We start from the raw sequence: 20,982 nt of genomic DNA on the forward strand, positions 1-20,982 counted from the left end.
AAGACTAATGGACATTGTAAGTTGGAAGTTCTAATGTCTTTTTATTAATTTTTGGGTTTGATTCTATGTTTGTTTAAGAAAAGGGAGAATTTTCAAAGACTACCCAACACTTTAGTTTCGCAAAGAAGTGAATTATTCTCTCTTATTCTCTTGACATTTCAAAATGACCAAATTATCATAAAAATGCAATCTTTTTTTATAATCGGTTAGTTGTGCTTAATAAAGAATTAAGTTTATGATATATTTGGAATAATATATTTGTAGATTTGTTCAATATATGTTTGCAAACGATTGGTAAATAACCAAGTGTGTGATTAACAAATTGACATTCAATTGTCTACTCCAATTCAATTTTGTCCAGTAGGGATTGCTCAAGAGATAGAGAGGATGTAATGGGTCGACCTTTGTTCAGATTTTCTTATTAGATCAATGTAGCTCACTACTTGTGGGCATATTGATTTCATTTATGTATCCCTATTATATATCCATTTTATCTTTTAATACAACTATCTTTTACCTAAAAATAACAAAGTTGACATTCATATTTTTTTTAAAAGGAAATAATAATGATAATATTCAAAAGACACCACTTACTCAACTTGATTAGGCGGGTCCGTATGAATATTTTGTAATTAGTCTACTGTGGGTGATGAAATCAATGTGAATTTGATGTGGTGATTTAAATTGAATTGAATTGAATTATTATCTTTATTTATTTATTTATTTTTGGATCTCACGTGCAACTTCACCTACTTGTCTTTTCTGATGAATAAGGCATCAGAAGGCTAGGATCTTACTGTGAAAGGAGATGGTAGAGATTGTGATCAATCTGGTGGAGAAACTAGGCATCTTAATGATAGATGAAGCAAATTATCTCTCAGCAGTCAAGTCAGAAGTAGAAGCACTCCAGACACAACTAGACATGATGAAAGCCTTTTTGACGGATGTAGATGCAATACTTCATAGAAGCAAATCGGCAAAAATGTGGGTGAAACAACTTAGGGGGTTGGCATTTGAGGCAGAAGATATAATTGATACATTTGTATACAACGTGGTTCGAAACCAGCGTGATAATGCTATGAAAAAGACCATCAAGTTTCCAAAGTCTCTCATTGATGCCCATCAGCTGAGAAGGAATATTGAAGATCTCAAGGGAAAGATCAAAATGCACTTTGATGACCGAGTGAACTATGACATTAAGCCTTTTGAGGAAACTCAAGTGCCTGCTCAAACACATCGATCTAAAACTTATGCGGGTGTCCAAAATAACAAGCCTTTAAATGTGGTTGGCCTTCAAACAGAAGAAGAGGAACTAGTGAAGGTGCTATTGGAAAAAGAAATCAAAATGTTGTCTGGTGTTGTCTCAATCACTGGGATGGGAGGTCTTGGAAAATCAACTCTTGCAAATAAAATCTTCCATAATGATGATGTGAGAAAACATTTTGATTGTTAGGCCTATGTTACTATATCAAAGGAATATAGTATGAACAACATTTTACGCAAAATCATAAAACAAGTTATGCCAAAGCTCAAAGAAGAAGAAAAAATTACGTTGGCATCAATAGACCTCGAAAATTTGGAGGAAAAGCTTTCAACAATTCTCAAGAATAAGAAGAGGTATCTCATTGTATTGGACGATGTTTGGAGGAAAGAAGATTGGGATCGTCTGTTACGTTCTTTTCATGTTCCATGCGATGGCCAACAACGGAGATTGATGTTGACAACTCGAAATGAAGAGGTAGCCATACATGCCAACCCGAATGCTATTCCATACAAGAAAAAATTTATGGACGAGCAGAATGGTTTAAATCTCTTCTGGAAGAAATTCTTCCGTTCAGAAGACGACAAAGTCATCGAAGAAGGTCTCAAGGAATACAACGACGAGGTGAAAAATCTAGCAGCAAAACTCGTTGGGAAATGTGATGGGTTGCCTCTTGCCATTCTTGTATTGGCAGGCCTCATGTCAGAAAAAAGGCAGAAAAGAAGCTTTGTTCAATGGAAGCAAGTGTTTGATCGTGTGCACTGGCATCTAAAAGAGGGAAATTGTTACGAAGTTTTGAGTCTAAGTTACACCGAATTACCTTTCCACTTAAAGCCTTGCTTTCTGTATTTTGGGGTATTCCCAGAAGATACTGAGATCAAGAAGGACAGATTAATTCAGCTATGGACTGCAGAAGGATTTTTGGAGAATTCAAGAATGGAAGATTCGGGAAAAGAGTACCTTGAGGAGTTGATGGAGAGGAACCTAATCCAAGTTGCCAAGTGGAAATCAAATGGAGAACCTGAATCGTTCATCATTCACGATCTCCTCTTGAGCTTGGCAACATCAAAAGCCAAGGAAGGTATGTTTCTTAACATCTCCACTCCTGACAAGGCTTTCAATTGTTATCGTCGTGTAGCTATCCATAACATAAGGGGTGATGAAGAAAATATGGCTGAGGATGGTTCTCACGGTTCCTCTTCTTCTATGAGTTCTCCAAGTCATCTCCGCTCATTGCTCTGCTTCACTGCAATGTCCCAATCATCTCTCTTTGGAAAATTCAAACTACTTAATGTGTTGGATCTAGAGCTTGCTCCATATATTAAAGAGTTACCCAAGGAAATAGAGAAGCTCTTTCTTCTAAAATACTTGAGAGTACGTGGACAGGGTTTGAGAACTCTTCCATGTTGGGTTGGCAACTTGTCTAACCTACAAACTCTTGATATCACCGAGGCAGACGAGATTCAGTCTATTCCCACTGAAATATTAAAATTACGTAAGTTAAGGCATCTGATGTGTCCAATGACTGCAAGGTTAGCACATGGATTTTACAATTCCATTGGTAGGAAGGATGCTTTCAGTAGCATCGGCGATCTATCTGAGCTCCAAACATTGTGCTTGCGACTTGACAAATGGTCAGTGGATGGCCTTGCAATGTTGACTTGCCTCAGGATTCTACAAATGATTGCATTGGAAGGATTTTTAGAATTTGAAGAATTGAGTTTGAAAGTGTCTATGGCCTTAGTCAAATTGATGCATCTTGAGATCCTATTTTTAAGAGTGTCTGAAATCACTCTCCCTTCATTTTCGAAACATGTGTACCTCTATGAGCTCCGAATTATAGGAATGATGCAGAAGCTACCTGACCACAATGACTTCCCACCGAATCTCACTTTCTTGTGTTTAGGGGAGACACATTTGAAAGAAGAAATGATGGTGATTCTGGAGCAGTTGCCCAGATTAAAGGAACTCAATCTATATGCAGCATACGATGGAGTTGAGATGAAATGTTTTGCAGGGGGGTTTCCTGAACTTGTGAGTTTGGATCTCTCGCATATCAAGTCGCTGAAGTATTGGGAAGTGGAGGAAGGAGCAATGCCTAATCTAAGGAAACTACAACTTTATACAGTTTCGAGGTTGAAGTGTATCCCAGATGGGCTAAGGCACATTACAACACTACAGGAACTCACATTGGGCATGCGAAAAGAGTTCATTGAGAGGACTAAAGAAGGTGGGGACGATTGGGAAAAGATCAAACATATACCTTCCATCCAACGAAGTTCATTTTTGCAGGCGAGTTTTGAAATCTCTCTCTCCTCTTCTTAAATATCAATTTCTTTTTTTCCTTTTCTCGATAAACATCTTAGATATCAACTTAATAAACATTAGACTGTGATGTATTGCTTTAATGTGCAGACGTGAGGACTTCAAAGAAGGGACTTATCTACTACGCATCAAGAGGAATCCACATGGTCATGGAAATGACTGTAGATCATACACTAGCTGGAAATAAACTTGTGTTGTCAAATGGTACTGTATTTTAAATAAAGTAATGGATTTGTGGTTCTGAACCTATTTATAATGCCTTTTGAACCAGATCATGCAGTTGCTTTAGTTTAATCGAAATTTGTTTTGTACCAGCATCAATATTTGATCCCCAGATATTGTCCCAATAGCACTGGGTTGAAGAGGAGTACTTGATGATCTAAGTTGATCTTTTATGCTATTACTGATCTAAGTTGATCTTTTATGCTATTACATATGTCATGGTTATTACGTTTTTCTCTCGGTCATTGTCTTTGTTTCTTTTCATTTTCCACTATTGAACAGATTCGGACTTCTTTTTCTTATTTTTTTCCTTTTTTTAAATACATTTTGGCATTAAGACTTGAAAGCGAGGCATGTCATTTCAGTTCATTTCAATAATGATTTGAAAATTAAAACTAAGCAAGAAGATTCTACTCTTCGAAACCAACACCAAAAGTACTCAGATTTGATTTCAAGGACATGATTTTGAAGTTTAACTTTATATTTTTAATTAAAATATATTTTTTTCTTTTCATTTCTACTGTTTTTGGTATCCTATTTTCCATTTCATTTCACGCTCATTAAGGAGGTATTTGTAAATTTCCTCTGTATCGGTAATCCAATAAGCAGTAGTAGTAGTAGCATATTTTTGTTTCTGATAGTTTTGTTGTTACCGTTTTTATTTTTATTTTTAAATAGAACTTCATGAGAATGATTATAGCCCTCACTTTGTCCGTATATGATAAACTATGTTTTCGGAGGATCAACCACGAATAATGGAACTCATTAGACTGAAACCCAACCTGTCAGATTCAAAAGTGATGGAACAATAGATTACTAATCATTATAACAAACTAACTATTACAAATCCTGAAAGGTGGCTCAATTGGCAAAAGATCAACACTTTCACGTAGGAAGTCAAAGTTCGGTTCTCCTTGGGGTCAAGAGTGAAACTCCACCTATTTTAATTTTACCTATATTTTGTCCAAAAGCAAAATATCATTATCAATAATTTATCTTTTTTTTTTTTAAATATGTGTGGGCCCCACAAAATATATGTGTCTATTATTTAATTTAATAAAATAGTTTAGAGGTGGGACCCCAAATGGGAAGGTTATCTGGCCTTCATTCTTCGGCCCCCCCACTATTGCATCCTGGGTCCGCCACTGTCCATAGTCATAAGCCCTGTATGGTATAGCCCCTTGAAATCTTTAGAATTTCACAGGAATTTTCAAGATTTCAATGAAATTCTAAAAATCTCACTGAAATATAGGCAAAATGAGTGAAATTTGAGCCAAATTACCAAAATTTGAGACTTCTGGTTTTCGACCCATGTTTCGCGTCTCTAGATAGCGAGTGAAATTTTGCCCAATTTCGACGATCATATTTCCTCCCATGGCTCCAGGTCATAACTCCCCAACCCCTCCATACTATAAGTCTCCAACTAAAGCTTCAACAAAATCAATTTGAACACCCAATCCTCCCCTCAACCAAATGCATCATACTTCCTGTTGTTTCTCTCCATCTATGTGAAGAATGGAATCAAAATGAAACCCTCCAACCACACACCACTAAAGAGGTGACTATGGCCTTCCCACGCCATTATGTCCACACCTCTTCTAGAGTTTGTCCCGGTTCCCATCTAAAAGTAAAAGGCCACTGAATTTCGTAAAACCACCCCAATAAAAGCCCACCCACAAGTAGATGGTCTATGCTCTTCACCTTCAAACCACATAATACACACTTTGATGCCAAGGCAGTACCGCATCCTTGCACCACCCAATTTGTTGGGAGTTGTCCCATCAACATTCTCCACCCAAACACACTCTCACAAGGCTGCAAGTTCACACCCTAAATAACCCTATGCTACTCCACCATATTGTACTACCTTCTAATGCAATTCCAAGCTGACTTGAGGGAGAAAATACCATTAGATTCTAGCTTTTGGCGACACTCTCCACTTCACTAGCATCACTCAATTCAATCTTTGAAGCCAACTGAAGATCATCCCTCCATCTATGGCATTAATATTTCTATAAGTAATATTATTATTATAGTATTTTGTTTTAGGGATAATTACCATTGCCCCCCCCCCCCCCGGTACTATGGCTCAACTACTAATCAAACCTTGTTCTTTATGAAATTACTATTGTCCCCTTACTTTTGGAGTTAAGTGGTTGTTTAGATTGAATATGCAATGTCTATTTTTCCCTTCATTAAGATTAAAAAGTAAAAAACGACACTACCCTCATTTATAAAACCCATAACGAATATCAATTATACCCTTAAATTCTTTTTATTTTGGAATTTTTTTTCGCAATCAACTTTGGATTTGAAAGAGTACTAGAACATCTTCGTCTCCTCTTTTTTTTTTTTTTTTTTTTTTTTTTTTTTTTTTCACTCCCCAGTTCCAAGGCATCAGCTTCTCTAAATCTACTGACCTTCCCAAACTTGAATGACGCCCTGGAGAAGGCATAGAAAGAGTTGGAGGCTATCCAATAGAAGATTGCTCTACAAGGTATGTCTGATAGCTTCTTTGCTAGGGAGGCAAATACTAAAACAACCTTCCTCAAGGCTCAACATGAAAATTATGGAGACAGAAGGCCCACACTCGCTGGAGTCTCATCTCGCGCAAGGGCAAAGGTCGTAGACATTCTGCTGATTTCAGTTAGGATCTGTCGAGTTACGTCTTAATTTTGATGGACCAAACGATTTTGAGGTCAACGAATTTCCTTTAAGAAACATGTCTCTCCGGTTTCCAAAATCAGTTTCGTCATCACTAATTGTGGGGGAGATCATATGCCTATAGTGGAAAAAGAGAAGAAATAGAGAATCGATTATAGCTTCCATCACCTTCGCCTACTTTTATTTCTTGCTCTTTCACTTTACTTTCTTTATCCGCTTTCTTTGACTCTTAAACATCATCAGTGAATGAAGAATTCTCTCCCTGCTATTATTTTTGTATGCATCGTTCGTTATCTGCGAAGGAACTTCTTCTATTAGGGTTCCCTGTTATTCTGTATGTGTTTTCTGCGTTTACCGTCCGTCAATAGTCAACATGCGTATGCAACTCCGTTGGTAAGTTTCGCCGTAATTCGCCGAATCGCCGAAATTCACCAATTTTCCTGCGATATTCCGGCGATATATTGTAAAATCGGAGTTTGGTATGGAATTTGGTTCACCCACCACTGATTTCAGCAAATTTTGCCAAAATATTGCACCATGTCTAAAAGCATGGCATGTAAAATGACTAGCATACCCTAATGTTATTCCTTCCCTTCTCTCTTCTTCGTTTCACATGAACTTCGGTTTTATTTGTAGGGCGGCAAAAGTGCAGCATTTGGTTGCCGAGCAAAGGGACCCAGAGGGCTTCAACACTAAAGGGTTTTATAAAGAATGGGTGCAGGTGTTTGTTGTGTTTATAATTTTGTTCAGATTAATGATTCATTCCTTCTATACTTGGGCTTAACTGTAGAACTTCCTAATAATAGCTAGGTATTAGAGTTGTTTTTAAATTTAGAGTTAATAACTAACCTAAAGAAATAAAAAGACCGAAAATAAAATGCTACATCACCTATTGGATCAATTTAAAGTTCTCGAACACATGCATAATTTTACAGTGGAGAATGCTATATCATCAATGCGATAAATATGCGTGACCAGACACCTCCAACCCTCCGCCCTTGATTGATGGTTAAGAGACCAAGCATATTTCCATCTTCACATATTCCCAATTTATCATGCAGAATCAATTTCTGATATTACATCTGACTGCCTCACGGGTGTGACTGATCTTTTTGAGGTTTCTGGAAGTCAATTGGAAAGTTTCTTTAATTTGGGCAAGAATCAGCCCTAGTTTTGCTGCAACAAGAAATCTCTTAAAGCAGGCTGCAGTAGTGTGTTTTGGCAGTAGTGTTTTGCCAATTTAATCTGTCAAGTATAAATTATAAAAATTTGTAGAACACAGAAGATACAAAACTAGATTAACTCATTAAAGTAAGACCAACACTTTGAGCACTGATCTGCTGGTAGGCATCCATCTCTTATGCTCTGCCAACCCCATTATTTCAGTCTGTAGATTAGTTATTGATGGTTTCTGGGTTTTGTTCTCTATCCAAAGTATTCAGCGTTTGTTCTTATTCTGTACATATTCATACTCTTCTATATGAGAAAGCCTGCAATCTTCATCGTCTTCTACCAAAACTGATAACTAGAAGCAAGAATATCAATTATAACCAGATCAAATTGAAAGAGCACTACAGATTTGCACTAGATAAAGAAAGACTGATCCAAAAGTTGGTGGCATACCTTCTTCCTAAAAAATATCTAATTACTGAGACTAAAACCTGAAGGTTTCACTTTCTAGTCCAAAACTCAAGTTGGGACTAAGTCTGAAGGTTTGAGTTTCTGGTCTGAAACACAAGCTTGTTTTTCACACCAGAATCACTCGCGGAACCAAACTAAACAGGATAGATCATCCACAGAGGAAGTGCCAGTATATGCAAAATCTCAGGAAGGAAGAGTGCAAATGTGATCGAGCCAATACTGTTGGACTGTATGTACAATTATGGACAGGAATAGAAAGTAAAGACACGTAGAAGTACACACTGAAGAAAATAATAAGGTGAAGTAATAACAGAAACAACAGCGGAGGTAAGGGGAAGAAATAACCAACCTGCTTAAAATAAAAAAGAGAAAGAGGGACCAATCTGGCAAACCAGTGAGAGAGAGCATCAACCACACTTAATTCCATGGAGAACACTGCCGCATTCACAAAACTCAAATTCTATTCACAAAACCATACCTATATCTCAGTGGACTGAAACTGAAGTTAAAAAGACTTTTAACAGAATCCTGCTTGATCCCTACGATGGTTATCCTTACCTAATTGCATTACAAAATTAACCCTATATGTGTATTCCTGCCTAGTCTCTCTGGATATAAGCACAGCTTATTCTCGAGAAATTATAATCACTAATATTACAGACAAAGCTTCCCCATTAAATCCTAGAGTCCTAGCTTTCTGTTTTGCAACTTCTGATTCAACAACAACAATAACAAGCCTTGTCCCAACTAAATGGGGTCTCCTACATGGATTCTTGTCTTCCAATTAGCTCTATCTAAGGTCATGCTAGATCAAGGCCTAAGTTATGCATATCGTTTCTCACCACTACTCTTTAAGGATATCATAGGTCTGCCCCTAACTCTTCTAACCCCTCTCTGTACAGGAGCATTTACAGGACTCAGTTGAACGTGGTCGTGACACCTCAAATACTAAATATATATATAGACACACACACACACAAAGGTTTCTAAGTCGTCAATTCATTCTGGAGCGAACTCTATTTCTACCTTTCTCTTTCGAGGCCAACCCGCCTCTTTCGTTTTGCATCCTAGCTGGAGGAAGCAGTCTGCTCGTGCTTCTCAAAAATTCAACCAGTTCGTTTCGTGAAGTAGGGAAAGCAGACTCCCTTGCCTGAGTCTCCAAAGTAGGTCTAGGTGAGTGGAGGATGAAGGACGGTATGAGCCTAAAGAAGGCGAGCGTAGCCTAAGGTATGGGGTATGCCAGTATTGGACTGACGGGACAGAATGTGATGGTTATTCACCTTGCTATTGGAACAACTTGACTATACTATAGCGGAGACTAATGGAAAAAGTGGCGGAAGCCAAATTCCATATTTTGTTGCAATGACAAATCTTTGCATGAGAAAAATATTCTATAAAACCATACGATGTTTGTCACAAAAACAGAATCTTTGTTACCCAGAATGTCTTGAGTTAAAATATTACACCAAAATGCTTGCAAGAAAATGATTTATAGAAACAAGCATAAAATAGGAATTACAGCACCTCAAAGAAAACTACTCTTGGGGAGCTGCTTCCACTGTTTGGATTGGTGGAGCAGTAACAACAGAAAATTTCAGATCAGAAGGATGGTAATTGCCTGACCTCTCACGGATCTCCCTATATTCTAGGCAGATGGCACACATATGACAGAACAGATGAGTTGTCAAGTCCCCACATGACACTTCCTGATTAGAATACCTAAACAACAATGACCATCATAAGAGAGAGGAAGAGAGAGAGAGAAGCAAAGCAAATTCCATATGTTTGTAGTTCAATCAAATTCAAGACTATCTAGACTCCAGAGTAACTGGAATAATTGAAATTACTGAATAACAATATGGTTGGTCTACACTACAAATCCACTACTTGCACACAGTATCAATATAAGATTATGAAAATCAGAAGTTTCGAAGAATTCTTCTTGATGTAAACAATGTAGTTTGGACCAGGGGGCAGAATCATTAGGTCAAATTCCAACTGTTTGAAACTAAAATACCTCCAATAGTTGTATTAATATGGGGTTTGGAGTCGAGTAAATGAACCCCATATGGTTGAGAGCAACGTGCACCGTATGATGTGGCCAGCACCCAAGCTGAGCTCTAAGGGAAAATCTCTGGTGCTTGATGCCAATTACAACACAGATATTTCGGGAATTTAAGAGAGGACAATTCAAGTTGTTGAGAATGAAGAAAGAGACACCCCCAGCCATGCTAAACTGTTGGTGATTAAATACCATAACATACATATACTGACCTGCAGGTATCATTTTCTTGTGTTCACGCCAGTTTTAATAGAAATGAAATTGAGAAGAACTTAACATGAAGTTACAGAAGTCAATTATGGTAGAATGGCTAGGAATCACACTGATCTATACAAGCCATTCTACCATAATTGATACTTACAACATGGCATCAGAGACAAAGGGCGATTAGGGAAGAAAGGAGAGAGAGCGTCACTACTTCTCATCTCTCTTTCTCGATTCAAGTCTCTACTACTACCGCCACCCTTGCCGACCTGCAACATCTATCGTAGAACCATCACCTACTACCATAGGATCACCATAGCTAAATATGTTTTTTATGACTCATTATCTTAACTCTTACCGTGCTTTTATATCCTCTCTATCATCTCTTTCTGTTCCTATAAGTTGGCAGAAAGCTTGTGCTGATAAGAGATGGAAGGCAACTATGGTAGAGGAAATGCAAGCAATGAAAAAAAAATGATACTTGGGAGTTTATTACACTTTCCCCAAGAAAAAAACCCGTGGGTTGTAAACGGGTCTTTTTAGTTAAACATAATATAGATGGATCGGTCAACAAGTTGAAAGCTAAACTTGTTGCCAAGGGGTTACCCAAACCTATGGGATTGATTATCAAGAGATTTTTCCCCTATTGCAAAACTAAACAATGTCAGAGTACTGTTAACTGTGGCTATGAACAAAGACTAGAACCTGCACCAACTAGATGTAAAGAATATCTTCTTGCATGGGGAGTTGGAAGAGGAAGTCTATATAGATGTTGGTTTGGATGCCTCCAGAAGGCAGTGACCTATATTGGGTACAAGCAAAGCAATGCTAATCATACACTTTTTGTCAAGAAGTTAGTTACCAATATCACACTTCTCTTTGTTTTTGTGGACGATATTGTCATCATATGGAATAATGGTGAGGAAATCCAAAGATTGAAGGACTTTCTTAGCAAAGAGTTTGAGATTAAAGATTTTGGGAAATTACAATACTTCCTAGGAATTGAGGTGGGTCAATCGAAAAAGAGTATATACCTATCCGAAAGGAAATATGTTCTAGATTTATTATCAAAAGTGGGAATGTTAATTGTAAAACAGTTGATACCCCTATTGAGGGTGAAGCTAAACTTGAGGAGAAAGAGGGAGAACCATTGGACAAAGGAATATATCAAAAGCAGGAATGGAAGCTTATTTACTCATCCCACACTAGGCTAGACACCTGCTTATGCCGTAGGAATAGTAAACCAGTTCATGCATGATCCATATTCAACTTATATAAAGGTTGTTACAAAAATACTATAATAATCGAAGGGAACTCTTGGAAAATGAATACTTTTGTCACCCACTGATAATCCAAGTATAGAAGCTTACATTGATGCAGACCGAGCTAGGTCTCCTGAAAAAAAATCAATTTCAGGTTATTGTACCTTTATTAGAGGTAATCTAGTTACTTGAAGGAGTAAGAAATAAGATGTGGTAGCTTAGCTTTATCTAGGATGGAAACTAAATACAAAGCTATGGTTCGTGGAGTTTTTGAGCTACTATGGTTGAAAGATTTGCTAAAAGATATTGAAATTCAAATTCCAAACTCTATGATGTTGTATTGTGACAACAAGGTGGCCATTAGTATCACCAATAATCTTGTGCAACATGAACGAACTAAGCACATCGAAATCGACAGATTTTTTTGTCAAAGGAAAACTGGAACAAGGGCTGATCGAAATGCCTTTTCTAAGATCTGGAGACCAAGTGACAGATATTTTCACTAAGAGTTTAAAGGAAAGAGATTTTCTTCCTCTCTACAGTAGGCAAGTTGGGCATGACTGACATCTATGCCTCAACTTGAGGGGGAGTGTTGATTGAATTCTATTAGGAATTCAATTTTAGGAGTTTTAGTTCATGTAATTTTCTATTCTTTGTTACCCAAGTAAGGGTATGTGTTTTTTCTACCTTATTATAAATAGAGGGCAATCGACTCTTACAACAGGCTTCAAATCAGCCTATCCATAAGGTGTTTGGTATTTTAAAAAAAAAAAAGCTGCTATCCACAGAGATCTCAACCCAAACAATAAGGGTTTAACTCTAATTTGCTACTGGTTCTATTCAAGAGGGTCCTAAAGATTGACCCAGACTCTGGGTAACATCATTAGTACTCTCCATCAAGCTACTTATAAATATCAAACGCCAGCTTGGAATACAAGAACATATATTAAAAGAAAACATCAATCTTGAGCCCACACAAACTTCACTCAAGCAATAATCCCGTTTCTTGGACCTTGACATACACAAGTATTTGTATACCACAGTAATATAGCCTCAATTGAATGAGGGACAATAACCAAGATAATTGTGACAAAAGCAGAATAGGCTAGAAGGGTAAAGTTTAGGGTAGTTGGGTTTTATGGTTTATAGGATACTTCTGTGAATGACCTCAAATGAGTGTTAAAGTTACAGCTTAGATTGAAACAAGAATGATATAGGATGACAAATTGGTATTGGGAAGAGACCTAATGGGTTAATGTCAGAATCTAGACTAAAATTTAGAAAAGGTTCAATGGAGGATTCAAGATATGGAGTAATACGAGATAAAATCCTTGAAATAGGGAATTGTGGTTCATAGGGGGTTAAAATGAGGTGAACTTGGATCAAACCTGGGGTTTCTGAGGTACAACTAAAAAGAAATCTTCAATATGGGTTAGGTTTGGATGGGTACATTAAGAAATATAAGTTTTTTTTTTTTTTTTTTATCTTAGGGTTCCGAAAATCTTGGAATTTCAGGAAATTGAAGGTTTATACAGTTAGGGAGGTCAGAATCGGGTGAGGATCGAAATTAGGATCGAAGACCAAGGTATGATGGAAAGGTTGTGTATAAAGTTGAGTCAAAGTTGGATGGCTTGTTATGGAGATCTTCAATCTCTTAAATAGGAGGGAAAGTGGTTGGGTTTAGGGTTTGAGAAACAGCAAAAAGGGGGAAGGTAGGGATGCCAAGTGCTGGTCTTCAAATATACCTGCTGCGGGACCTTGTCATCAAGTTGGGAAGTGTACTCGATGAAAAATATAGGCTGAATCCACAGCCACATCTGGATCTTACACTTGAACCACCAAGAACCTAGAAAACCACCCCGGATATTACTCACCAAGGATTTGAAGCTTCTTGGATATTAAATACCAAGGTACCACTGTAATCTTAAGACTCAGATCAGACAGACCTCGGGGAAAGCAGCAAAGCTGATAAGCAATTAGTACATTTACTCATGTAATTCATTCCATTGATTCGGCGGTGAACATATAGTTGGCTATTCAGCCTTAACGATTTGAATTCCCCTCTTGACCCAAAAAAAAATTTTGAATTCCCCTCAGAATAAGACTTCAAAACCTGCTGGATATAGGACTCGTAGACTCAGAATTTGGGCACTTTCTACGATAAGAAAGGCACACTAAAACATGGAAGGCCTTACAAGCTTATTAACTGATAAAATAAAGAACTAATAAACCATTCTGCCCTTACCTAAGTTAGGCAGAATTTTCATAAAAACACAGCCTAAGAGAAATTTAGTATACCCCCCCCCCCCCAAAAAAAAAAAAGGTACAGAAAACTCTGCTGCTGCTAATATGACTGCTGAGCAGTAGCCTCTAGGTGCTGGGCACTCAAGCCCTGTTTTGGAGCTAGACCTGTATCACATGGTTTCCCACCAAGATGAGCGTAACCACTGAGATCTCAGTGATATCCAATATCCCAAATTTCCAATTGAGTTGGTTCACTTTCAGATTTCAAGATCAATGCTTCTACACCGAAAAAACCCAAGATATTTTTGAGATCTTGAAATATGCTGGAGTCCTTTCTTAGTGGGGCCCTGGGTTTGCTCCTACTGCGTACCAACACCTCTTTCTCGTTTGTTTGTAACACACCTATTTTCTTCACTGACAAATCATCATTTATCATAAAAAAAAAAAACTTCTAATAAACTACCCATTATAAAGCTTATACATTGAAGACCCCTTACAACTTAAACCCATGGAACAAATGGGCCAACTCATAGACCTCAACCTATTGGGGCTTACATAAGACCAAATCTTCTCACAGATGCCAAACCATGCATCAAAGAATCAAAGTCCTATTCTAAGAGGTGGCAGATAAATATTATAAAGCCTCTTCATCTTTTAACATGCAGACCTCATCCACCAAGGACAATTACTTGGTTCAATGAACTTTGAATCCAAGGTCCTCTGTTATTTGTTTTACAATCCATATTCAGAAACAGTAAATTCCAGCTTAGTTGAGCACCATCAAACCTACTAACTTTTTATAAACCATTGACAAGTCAGAAAGCTTTACTGAGAGAAGAGGAAAGCAGGGCCGCTGTCAGGGATTCTCAAATTTGTCTAGGGACCATGGATTCCTATCTGGATTAACCAAAATCACCCAAATATGAGATCAAGAGAGGGGATCTCATATCTTCTACATCTCAAATTTTGAAGTCCTGGGCTACAGTATATGGTGAAGCTAGCAAAAACCTATCCAGAAAACCTTTTGCCACTTCTGATAGGAGTAACCACTTCTGATTAGAGTAACAGATTTACCAGCAGAATATAGGATTCAGTATCTTTGATTGGGCAATAAAATTATAAATCTCTACTTTAGCAGTCACATTTGCCTCCCAGGTTTAATTGAAGATGAAAAGATCCTTTTTCCAATTCAGCAAAGCTGGGATTTTTGGCTCACTGAATCATTATCAACCTGCCATTAGCAATACTAGGACAATTAGAGAACAGCGACAGTCAATGGCAATCAAGCCCCCATGCCCAACCCTCAAAGCCAATCCTTTTACCAAAGTAACAGATCTATTTTGTCAACTTCTCTTGCCTACATTGTTCCATCAAACAAGACTATTCACCTTTGAGACCTCATACGAATACAGCAGTGTGTGATTGGCACTCAATCAAACTGCTAGGGGTGCACTGGACACAACTGGGTGTGACTTCCAATTGTCTTTCTGTTAATGAAGTAAACAGACTGTAGTGTAGGCTAGCTGAGCTGAGTGATGATGAGCATGAGTTTCATGTGTGTGTATAGTGCTGCTTGGTGCCATGTGGATGTCTATGGACAAAGCAAGCAAAGGAGCAACCATAGAAGGCAAAGCTACGAAGAGAGAGGAATAGTAATATATCAGTGCTCATCTCCCTTAATTTACTGATAACTGCAGAAAGTGGCAGAGGTCCAAGCAACGTAAACACACAACTACTCTGTTCTTGATAGCCCTTAGGAGTACCTGCCAATCAAGTTTAGATATGACATTCAGCTTCCAGATTTTGCTCCATTGAAAAGTTAACCTTTCCTCCTATCTTGTCTAGATAATGTAGAGAGTTCCCTAGCTTCGGATTAATTATAGGAGGTGTAGTAAGACCAACTGAAACAATCTCTTGTTAAAACATGGAGGTCAAAATGAAGATTATTCCATTACTCTGAAGTAGAATCAGACGAGTTACCAATAACGATGCAGAAACTAACTTCAAGTGAAAATTTCAGGCACTGGGATCCAGGGGTCAGACCAAATGTCAATGCCACCAATTGTGCCTACACCCAACATTGACTATCTTTTGAGCTACAACATCAACCCATACAAAACTTTGCCAGATCCACAATGCAATCCTCACCGTTTGGACTGGAAGAGGATAAGGAAATTTTTTTCATATGGATCCCAGTCATAATAGTACTGGCCTGGGATCACATCCAGGGTGGTCTCCAAAGGGTTTTGGCAGTTTCCAAGTAAACAGGTGGGTTCCTGAACCCCTTATTTTAGATCTTTTAGAGCACAAATATGTGGTAGAAAACCAGAGATACAAATAACAATCTGAATCACCAACCAAAAGAGGGAACTTTATATAGCAAATAATGTAGTCAAGAAGAAACATTTTGAGATGCCAACAACATACTCAGTGATATCTTATTCATGGACATAAACTTAAACTAACCGACTAGCTCATAAATAAAACCAACCAAGAAAAGAATTTGTGATTCTACATTCACTATTCAGTTTGCCACAGCCATTATGAATCAGAAGAATTGTTCAACTGAGTGAATCCTAGAAGAAACAGGTTCAGTACCATCCAGGCTAAAGCAATTCATGTGTAACCTTACATGCTAATATATCTTGGGACAAAATGGACAAGTGACATAACTTTACATTCAAGCAACCCGTCATTCAAGTATTAAGTGGGATGTACAGGCCCACATCTAACAGTAATGTCAATACATGCAAGGGGAAAAAATTATCCAGAACCATCCCTGTTATAAGATAGGGATATGACAATTCAATGCCAAGTCACTCACAGAGCACTTACTGCCTAATAAGGCCACATCCTCAAATTAAATTATGCCTTTGCTTTTCCAGCTTGTAGAGATTGAATTCTTTGTTGTAGCTTTAAGATCTGTAAAACAAGAATCAAGACATTAAGAAGCCATTAGTAACATAATGACCTAGGAGCTAAGGCAACTCAAGGTGGTCCAGGTCCTTCCTAAGTGCTTAGGCCATTAGGCAGCATCTAAGCGATGCCTCAACAATCTATATCACGTTCCAGCATAATTTTTTAAATATATCAATTATGTAACTTACATAAACAAAATTCAACATGAAGCCGCAACAGGTAATCAAAAATCTACCATTAAGTCACATCAAGTCAATCAATATTTAGCTGCAATATCATAAAATTTCAACTTAAAAATAGAAGACTGCAGAATTGAAGTTGCAAGCTTTCAGAAGTCTGAAACAATCAAAAGACATATCGGTTCATGTGTTCTTGGACTTGGTTATTTTCAGCATAGAACAAAAACCCCACAAGATCATGTCACCTTTTCGTGGGAGGGTGACAAGGTAGGTAGTAATATAAAAAACAAGATCATGTCACCTTTTCGTGGGAGGGTGACAAGGTAGGTAGTAATATAAAAAATGCCACTACTCAATCAAGATTCTTCTCTAGTTCAGATCTCAAACTGAGATTTTGGACCAACAGAGGACTACCCAGATCATGTTACAAAGAGGCATCCTAACTCAATTGAGTCAAGATTCTCAATCTCACCAAGACAGCCATTTCACCCCTTCGTACAGCTGGGAGATGGATTTGCCAGATTTTGATTATTTTTTCTTCATGACATTGGCACTCTTTTAATTTATTTCACTTCCGAGTTCAGTCCCATTATTCCATAATTCCCTTCTACCCAAAAAAAAATTATTTCATAATTTCCCACTTGTTCCCTACTTTATTTATTTACCAATCTTCCCTTCTAAAATTTTACTTGCAGACCACTTCATTTTGTTTACGGTCCTCCCATTGCATTTTGATCCATATAAATGTAAGTGGGCCCATAACACCCAAATTTAGGGTCTTCAAAGAGTAGGATTGCATCAGTTTGTCCCCTTAACAATCTTGCCAGTGGAAGAATGTCAGCAACTTGAAACCACATTATCATAGCAACACTTGTCTCATCATCACCAAGATATCTTTACACTATGGTCTAAAACCAATGACTTGAATAAAACTTACGAAAAACATGCAAAACACAAAAACAACTTAATGTAAATCTATATGGAAATCCAACGTCTACCATCTGCATATTACATTTTCTCCTTAGAAAACAGAAAGTTACACCTTTAAAAGCAACAACAATGACAATTCAATCACGGGTATCTTATCAAGTTTGCTGTCTTGCATTTTGTCATGTTAGGTTATGTTGCAAAACGGTAAAGTGACTATCGACGTATGGAGGTGTACAGTTAAATTGACAAAACGAAAAACAAAAGAAAACATCAATTCCTTGAAACCTGCCCAAGGTTAGGTTCTTGTCTTTTCATAACATCGAATGCCTCTGAGCTTGTCCTAGTTAAAATTTTTGTTCTCCCCTTCTAGGGGCTTGGCCCTTTCAATGGAATTGTTTATTCCCCCATCCCCTCCCCCCAAGAAGGGGGGAAAAATTAGTTACATAACTACTCCCTTAGGAATCCAACTAACTCAAAGTAATCAAAACCAATCATGAATCTATGGTGAAGAGAAAAGTCATGAACATTTCAGTAAGGCACATAAGCATCCCACAGCAGCATCTTAATGGTAGGTAAAGTACTTACTGCATCCTTCTTGCTATTCTGTTTCTCTTCCAGATCTTGAAGATTACCATCTAGACGTTTTCTGTCCGAATACAAAATGCAAGAAGAATAGGAACCCCTTGAGAATTAGTTGTAAGCAAGAAAAAAGAAACTGAATACCCAAAAACAAAGTCACCATACAATTCAGCAGAGATATATTCAATCCGTTTGCGAACATTAGCATTTGCCTCTGCCAAGTCTTGCTTCACTAAGACTGGACCCATTAACTTGTACACATTAGCATTCTCATTCAAAAGATCCAACTCCTATACACAAATAAAAAATAACAATCAGAGGAAAAGACAATAGGTGGAAAAACAATAAATGGAAGTCGAAGAGGAAATCAAACTGACTTTGAGAACAAGTTCATTTTCACCAAGCTGGATGGTATACTTCTTCCTTACTTGATGGTTCTTTGCAATATCTGAAATGAGAATGAATTTATCAAGTTCATGGACTTCCAAAAGTAAGGAAAACAAAACTTGAGATGAAAAGCTAAGGTTAGAGAGTTTCGAGACTTATTGGAAGCAATCTAAACAAAGGAGAGGAGAACAAAGAACTCGCCTTTTTGGAGCTTACTAAGATCATTGGCCTTCATCTCCAGCTCGTGCTGTAGTTCTCGTAGTGCAGAAGAAGAAGAAGACGCCATTGTTCTCACCTAGTCCAGATAAGGGTGTCAATTGGTACAGCTTCGGTAGTTCGGTACCGAATTTGAAAGCTGAAACTGTACCGCACCGAATTTATATAGATCGGTACTTTTTCGATATCTGCAAAAATGGTACAGTCAGTTATATGGTAACCATTCTGTGCCAAAATTCCCACTTCAGCACAGAATCCATTTTTTATGCTTATGTGCTGAAGTGGGCAAATTTGGCACAGAATCATTGCCAGAATCTTGTATGGTAACCTACAGATGGGCACGTTTCTTTGGCACATCTTGGCACAGAATCTTGTATGGTATGTACAACTTCTGTGCCAAAATGGGTACATTTTTTTAATAAAATATTTAAAAAGATAAATATAAAAGACATTAAAAATAACTAAACATGCATGTTCAATTCATACATAGGTGCTTACATAAAATCAAGTGAGATTATAATTGATGTTTTCAAGTGTGCTTGAAGTGTACTTGGTCGGTGGCTAAGTAAAGAATCCATTTGATTAGTAAAGACTTAAGAGCTACGAAACAGAAATACCCAATTTGATTAAGACTCACTCCATTTTATCAGTTAAGAATCAGATTTCATTCCCACCAACTTAAGCATATAGAGGTGGTCCTCTAGTCTTTTATCAGCAACCAGCACTCTTTGATCCAATCAAGTTTTCTTTGATCCAATCAAGTTTTCTTCAGTCTTATTGAAGCCCCTCTATGAAGAATGTCTCCATTTCATACTCTACTATTACTGCACTTAACTGGGGATTATGGTCATGACCTGAAATACCTTGGTTTTTTCTTCAAATAACCATCAATACCCTTTCTTCAAACCTGTTCAGAGATAGACAACTGGGACACATATCCCTCTCATTATTATCCTTGACAGAACTTGAACTTCAAATTGATGTTCTTTACCCTCGTAGTCGTCATCATAGTATTCTTCCAATTTTATTCTCCTTTAAGCACCAGATTCGACTAATACTTGTGAGCTGTAGAATCCCTGTTCCACCTTTGTCATTCAAAGGCTTTAGCCGTCTTAGAACTTTGTCTCTTAAACATGTTTCAGTCTCGGGTGCAGCATTGAAATCTCTAGTTTCTTCATGCCATGAACTAGAAAGTCTAAAATTGATTAAACTCCAATCTCTTGATGGTAATCCACTACATATCCAAGTTAGCAATCCAAATTTGAAGTACCTCCATATAGGAACATGTGCTTTTGCTCAGATGCCAAAAACACATTTAACAACCTTTTGACTCCATTCGTGGTGTTCAAAAGCTTTAGTTGGATACAGAGTTTCTAAAGGTAATTAAATACAACACTTTGGTTTCCAGAAAAAGAAAAAGAAAGTCATTTCATCATGCTCTCAAAATAAACACTAATTTGAAAAAATTTGAAAATGCACCATCTCAGATTAAGCAGGACCATGATCAACTACTGCTGGTCTCAATTTGGATATGTGAAGCTTATTAGTTCCGATCTAATATTGATGATTTGAAACTAAGATCACCAAGAATCTTGACTAAGTGGATAATTTAAGAGAAAAAAATACAGTTTTAACTGGCAAGAAAAGAGAAAAACAGTTTATGAATAGAAAATAGACACAAAATTCCTTAAGCTCATAGTGTATAATCATATCTTAAGACTCAGAAGGGGGTGGGAATTTTGAAACCATGCAGATAATTGAGAGAATCCTTCAATTGTAACAGAGCAATCCTCTCCTCCTTCAAACAGCTTTTAGAACCATAAGCATCAAAACAAAAACATAAGAGACTTACGAGAACTGAGAACTGCTGCAGAAATCACACTAGAA

The 20,982-nt window shown here is 37.5% G+C and overlaps 1 protein-coding gene and 1 pseudogene across 4 annotated transcripts; one reads left to right on the plus strand and one right to left on the minus strand.

The window, feature by feature from the left end:
- Window positions 1-808: 808 nt before the first annotated feature.
- Window positions 809-3,586, plus strand: LOC149022398 (putative disease resistance protein RXW24L; annotated as a pseudogene).
- A 4,007-nt stretch (window positions 3,587-7,593) lies between these two features.
- On the minus strand, window positions 7,594-20,085 carry LOC149022399 (prefoldin subunit 6-like). Of its 4 annotated transcripts, none has more exons than XM_089150520.1 (6): window positions 19,081-20,085; window positions 18,870-18,940; window positions 18,658-18,782; window positions 18,499-18,559; window positions 16,710-16,807; window positions 7,594-7,997 (listed from the first exon to the last, which is right to left on the minus strand). In XM_089150520.1, exons 1-5 carry the CDS (start codon window positions 19,163-19,165, stop codon window positions 16,751-16,753), a joined length of 399 nt encoding a protein of 132 aa, XP_089006646.1. In that variant the 5' UTR covers window positions 19,166-20,085; the 3' UTR covers window positions 7,594-7,997; window positions 16,710-16,750. The 4 variants fall into 4 exon arrangements, with proteins under 4 accessions (XP_089006646.1, XP_089006644.1, XP_089006645.1 ...); XM_089150518.1 differs by lacking the exon at window positions 7,594-7,997 and adding an exon at window positions 8,005-9,832 and having other exon boundaries at window positions 16,721-16,807; XM_089150519.1 differs by lacking the exon at window positions 7,594-7,997 and adding an exon at window positions 8,005-9,832.
- Window positions 20,086-20,982: the final 897 nt, after the last annotated feature.

The sequence above is a fragment of the Hakea prostrata genome, chromosome 3, assembly GCF_041222555.1.
Source record: "Hakea prostrata isolate BN-2017 chromosome 3, UWA_Hpros_2, whole genome shotgun sequence".
Classification (NCBI taxonomy): domain Eukaryota; kingdom Viridiplantae; phylum Streptophyta; class Magnoliopsida; order Proteales; family Proteaceae; genus Hakea; species Hakea prostrata.